Consider the following 5754-nt stretch of genomic DNA (forward strand, 5'->3'; position numbering starts at 1 on the left):
GAAGCCCGTGTTTGCGGTACTTTCTCCCCGATGAGAGGGCGCGACGGCGCTGCCTGTCTTTCTCTGAGGAGATTGATGTGGAAAGGCGTCGATGAGCTCGCCAGTTACACAAGCACCAGTCACACAAGCATCAGTTGCACAAGCATATTATGCCTTATATTAACAAGCATATTATGCCTTATATTATTGTAGAAATATTAAGCTCAGGATCAGCTGAGAAGGAAGGAGGACGGAGTCGGCGTTCTGAGGCTCGTGGGAGTATTTATTAGTTCAAAAAGAAAACAAAACTCGCGCCACATGCGCATCAATCACGTTCACTGAACACTAATCTGGGTTACGGTCTCTCCCGCACGTCTGCTGCTTCCGCCCACGAGTCCTCAGCTCTCTCGGTCTCTGCCGGTTCGCGGGCGGCTTAAATGCCGATTCCCCACGCCAATCACTGCAACGAGAAGCAGGTGTTACTTGTTTCTCAGTTGAGCCACTTACCACCGCTCGTCTCCTCACTCTCTCTCCCGTCGCAGACCTCGCTGAACCATGCCTCCGCCGCCACATACCCCCACCGCCCGACTCAGGCCGGGGAGCCATCCGGCCTGCAGCTCCCCCCCCCCCCATTCCTGGAGAGGAAGTCGGCCACAGCCATCTGCGCCCCCGGCCTGTGAATCACCTTGAACTTAAACGGCTGCAGAGCCAGATACCAACGAGTGATTCGCGCGTTGGTATCCTTCATGCGGTGGAGCCACTGGAGGGGCGCATGGTCCGAGCAGAGGGTGAACTCCCGCCCCAGGAGGTAATAGCGAAGGGTGAGAACCGCCCACCTGATGGCCAAACACTCCTTTTCTATGGTGCTGTACTTAGTCTCTCTCTTCGAGAGCTTTCGACTAATGTACAGCACCGGCCGGTCCACCCCCTCCACCTCCTGGGACAGGACTGCGCCCAGCCCCCTGTCCGACGCGTCAGTCTGCAAAAAAAAGGGGAGAGAAAAGTTAGGAGAGTGCAGGAGCGGTCCGCCACACAGGGCAGCCTTAACCCGGGTGAAAGCCTGTTGGCACTGCTCCGTCCACTGGACCGTATCTGGTACCCCCTTTTTAGTGAGGTCAGTCAGCGGGCTGGTGAGGTCCGAATAGTCAGGGATAAACCTCCTGTAATATCCCGCCAGCCCCAGGAACTGCCTCACCTCCTTTTTGGTCTTGGGCCTGGGGCAGGCTGCAATCGCTGCCGTCTTGTCAATTTGGGGACGCACCTGCCCGTGACCCAAGTGGAAGCCCAGATACCTTACCTCCACCTGCCCAACTGCGCACTTCTTCGGATTGGCCGTTAGCCCCGCCCGTCTCAGCGCCCCAAGTACGGCCCTCACATGCTCCATATGCCGCTGCCAGTCTCCACTATAGATGATAATATCATCCAGATAGGCCGCGGCATATGCAGCATGGGGTCTTAGCACCCGATCCATGAGGCGCTGAAACGTAGCCGGTGCCCCGAACAAACCGAACGGAAGCGTCACAAATTGGTGCAATCCAAACGGCGTGGTGAAGGCTGTTTTTTCTTTGGACATGGGAGATAAGGGGATCTGCCAGTATCCCTTTGTTAAGTCCAGCGTCGAATAAAAACGAGCCGTGCCTAACCGATCGAGCAACTCGTCAATCCGTGGCATTGGATAAGCATCAAACTTTGACACTGCGTTCACCCTGCGATAGTCCACACAAAAGCGCACTGAGCCGTCCGTTTTAGGCACCAAAACTATCGGGCTCGCCCAATCACTGTGGGACTCCTCGATTACTCCCATCCCTAGCATAGCTTCTAATTCCGCCTGAACTACCTTTTTTTGTGTTCAGGTAATCTATATGGCCGGCTGCGAACCACCACGCCCGGCTCGGTCTCAATATGGTGCTGAATCAAATTAGTACGACCCGGCAGAGGCGAAAACACGTCGGCAAATTCGGACTGCAACCGCCCGATGTCAGTGAGCTGCGAGGGCGAGAGGTGATCCCCCCCTGGGGCCAGGGCGAGGGATTTCTCTTTGACAAACGCTTCTGGCCCGAGATCCTCCTCTCCGCTCACTGCCGTCGCTAACAGCACTGACGCCTCCGCCCTCCATTTTTTGAGGAGGTTGAGGTGGTAAATTTGGCGCGCGTTGCCCCGATCCGTTCGTACTACTTCATAATTGAGATCCCCTATCCGCTGTGTGACCTCAAAGGGTCCTTGCCACTTTGCTAATAATTTGGAGCTAGAGGTGGGTAGTAAAACGAGCACTTTATCTCCCGGTGCAAATTCTCGTAGCCTAGTTCCCCTGTTATACGACTGGCTCTGTCTGCCTTGGGCCTGCAGCAAATTCTCCATAGAGAGCCGCCCCAGTGTATGGAGTTTTGCTCTCAGGTCCAAGACATATTGAATTTCATTTTTACTCTCCGAACGTCCGTCCTCCCAAGTTTCTTTCAGGACGTCCAAAACCCCCCGGGGTTGGCGTCCGTAAAGAAGCTCGAAGGGGGAAAACCCCGTGGAGGCTTGGGGGACCTCGCGCACAGCGAATAAGAGGGGTTCCAGCCATCTGTCCCAATTTTTCGCGTCCTCTTGTACGAATTTACGAATCATCGTTTTCAAAGTGCGGTTAAAGCGTTCGACCAGTCCGTCCGTTTGTGGGTGATAGACGCTGGTACGTACCGCTTTAATGCCCAATAATTCGTACAATTCGCGTAACGTGCGTGACATAAACGCGGTGCCTTGGTCCGTGAGAATCTCTTTTGGGATTCCCACGCGGGAGATTAAACGAAACAGGGCGTCCGCCACACTCTTTGCCGAGATGTTGCGGAGCGCCACTGCCTCGGGATATCGGGTTGCGTAATCGACTATGACTAGCGCAAAACGATGTCCGCGTGCCGATCGCTCTAATGGCCCGATGAGGTCCATGCCAATTCGTTCGAAGGGGACCTGCACTAGAGGAAGAGGGCGCAATGGCGCTTTTGGGGTGGCCGGTGGGTTTACCAACTGACATTCACGACAAGACGCGCACCATCTGCGGATGTTCTCGTGAATGCCCGGCCAAAAAAACCGGGTCATTAGGCGATTTAGTGTCGCTGTTATTCCCAAATGCCCTGCCATAGGATTGCAATGTGCCGTCTGGAATAGCATTTCCCGACGGCTCCGAGGTACTAACAATTGGGTTGTATCCTCCTTTGTTTGCGTGTCGTGGGTCACGCGATACAACCGGTCTTTAATAATGGCAAAATACGGATAGGAGAGCGCACGGTCAGGATGGAGGACCTGTCCATCAATAGTCCGGACCTGTTCAAACGCATGTTTGAGGGTTTCATCCTGGGACTGTTCCAGGGGAAAGTCATTGCAACTAGCAAGGTTCAGCCTCGCCAAGCCGCTCAGTTCCCCTGGAGCTGTCCCGCTGGGTCCTGGCACAGATTCTCCCACCTGAGCGCTCGCTCCCCCGTCCTGCCGATTCTTATCCCCCGAGGCACCCACGGTTAAACACCCCAATAGTTGTTTGAAGCCTGGCCAATTGGTTCCCAAAATTAGCGGGTGCCGGAGGCGCGGACTAACGGCCACCTCCACGTAATGCTTTTGGTCCCTAAATTTAATAGCTATGGCTTTTACGGGGTATTCCACTATATCCCCGTGCACACACCTCACTTTAACCATGCGGCCCATATCCAATGCCCCAGATTGTATCAGGCTTTGATGAATGGAGGTCTGGTTACAACCTGAATCCACCAAAGCCCGATAGATACCCCCCTTAATACTCACAGGTATTTGGTACAACCCAGCTTGATCGGGGGCAGCCTGCGGGTCATCCGGGATCCGGACCAACGTCCCCACCTCCATGACCGGGCACCTATCCACAAAATGGCCCGGATCCCCGCAACGCCAGCAGGCTGGCCCAGGCCTCCCCGCCGCCCTAGTGGCCGGAAGTGGCTCAGGTGATTGGCGTGGGGAAGTGACAGGAGCCTCCTCGCCCCCCTCCCAGCGTGCCGGCCCCGCCCCCCTGGCAGGGCCCCTCGACCCGGCCGCCAGTTCCGTCCCCGTCCTCCAACGCGGCGCGGCCCTCGGTGGCCCCCCGACTCGGGTCCTAGGAGAAGGAACAGACTTTGGGGTAGGGGAAGAGAGAGATGTAGGGGAAGAGAGAGAGAGAGAGATAGCTGGAAGGGGTTCGCCGACCCCGGAACAAGCCGCCAGCTGGTCCTACGCCAGTTGGATGGCCAGATCCAGCGACGCCGGCCGGTGGCTCTGGACCCACTGAGCAGTCTTTTTCGGGAGACGGGAGACGAACTGCTCCAGTACCACCGTGTTGATGATACTCTCGGCGTCGCTTCCTCCGGCCAACAGCCATTTGCGGCATGAGTCCCGGAGCTGCTGGGCCAGGACAAAGGGCCGGCCCGCTTCGGCCAGGTCCAGCGACCGGAAGCGCTGACGATGCTGCTCGGGGCTGAGGCCGACCCTTTGGAGAACAGCTCTTTTCAGGTCGGCATACACCAGGAGGTTCGGGACGGGCAGTTGTTGGGCCGCCTTCTGGGCCTCTCCTGACAGCAGTGGGATCAGCCGGACCGGCCAGCTGTCTGATGGCCACCCACATGCCTCGGCCGTCCTCTCAAACAAGTCCAGGAACGCCTCCGGATCGTCGGTTGGCGCCATCTTCGTGAGAGGCATGTGGGCAGCGGGGCCGGCACTGGGGCTTGCCGGCCGCGTCCGAACCTCCCGGTCCAGCAAGCTCCGGAACAGCTCGCGGTCCTCCTGCTGGGCCTGCATCATCGCCTGGAAACGGCGATCGTGGTCGGCCCGCAAGTCCAGCAGGGCCTGGTGGTGTTCTTGGTGCAGGCCCGCGAGCGACGTGATGATCTCCGCAAATGGCGATCCCGATGTTCCTGCCGGAGTCTGCATGGCGGGGTGATTCTCCTTCCCTCCCGGGTTTCGGCACCAGTGTAGAAATATTAAGCTCAGGATCAGCTGAGAAGGAAGGAGGACGGAGTCGGCGTTCTGAGGCTCGTGGGAGTATTTATTAGTTCAAAAAGAAAACAAAACTCGCGCCACATGCGCATCAATCACGTTCACTGAACACTAATCTGGGTTACGGTCTCTCCCGCACGTCTGCTGCTTCCGCCCACGAGTCCTCAGCTCTCTCGGTCTCTGCCGGTTCGCGGGCGGCTTAAATGCCGATTCCCCACGCCAATCACTGCAACGAGAAGCAGGTGTTACTTGTTTCTCACTTGTGCCACTTACCACCGCTCGTCTCCTCACTCTCTCTCCCGTCGCAGACCTCGCTGAACCACGCCTCCGCCGCCACAATTATATTATATTAAGCAGCATTAATGAACAGTGGAGCTCGCGCAGTCAGCTCCCAGGGGGCTGACTGTGCTTTTCTCACTGTTAAGCACTCCGCTCTCGCCGGGCACGCTCTGAGGAGCGTGTCCGTGCATGCGATCCTGCAGTTGCGGTCGCGCGGTTGCCGAGGCACAGCGGCGACCGCGATAGCGGGAATCGCACATGATCTGGCGAACGGGTTGGAGACAGCTCGTCCTATCTCCGCCTGTGTTCACTAGATCTAGAGCTCATTCTTGAGGCTTGGAAATCAGCGCTGCAGTTTGTTCGCCCTCTGAGACAGCTCGCTGCAGCATCCATCTTCCTCTGAGGAGATTGATGTTGTTTGTGTGACTGAGTAGCATAAAAAAATATATATATACATATACATATATATGTATATATAAGACTGCCGAGGCAACGCGTGTATTACATGGTTTCATTTTTATGTGAGTT

The 5754-nt window shown here is 56.6% G+C and overlaps 1 protein-coding gene across 1 annotated transcript; it reads right to left on the minus strand.

Annotated features, from left to right (window-relative positions):
- Positions 1-196: 196 nt before the first annotated feature.
- On the minus strand, positions 197-5201 carry LOC113116508 (zinc finger protein 483-like). Its single transcript, XM_026284709.1, has 2 exons — positions 3751-5201; positions 197-439 (listed from the first exon to the last, which is right to left on the minus strand). The coding sequence occupies exon 1, from the start codon at positions 4879-4881 to the stop codon at positions 4186-4188; it is 696 nt and encodes a 231-aa protein (XP_026140494.1). The 5' UTR covers positions 4882-5201; the 3' UTR covers positions 197-439; positions 3751-4185.
- Positions 5202-5754: the final 553 nt, after the last annotated feature.

Source organism: Carassius auratus, chromosome 16, assembly GCF_003368295.1.
Source record: "Carassius auratus strain Wakin chromosome 16, ASM336829v1, whole genome shotgun sequence".
In the NCBI taxonomy this organism is placed as follows: Eukaryota; Metazoa; Chordata; class Actinopteri; order Cypriniformes; family Cyprinidae; genus Carassius; species Carassius auratus.

Excerpts from the sequence above, each read along its gene's own strand:
- LOC113116508 (XM_026284709.1), bottom strand. The coding sequence starts at position 4,881 with ATGCAGACTCCGGCAGGAACATCGGGATCGCCATTTGCGGAGATCATC.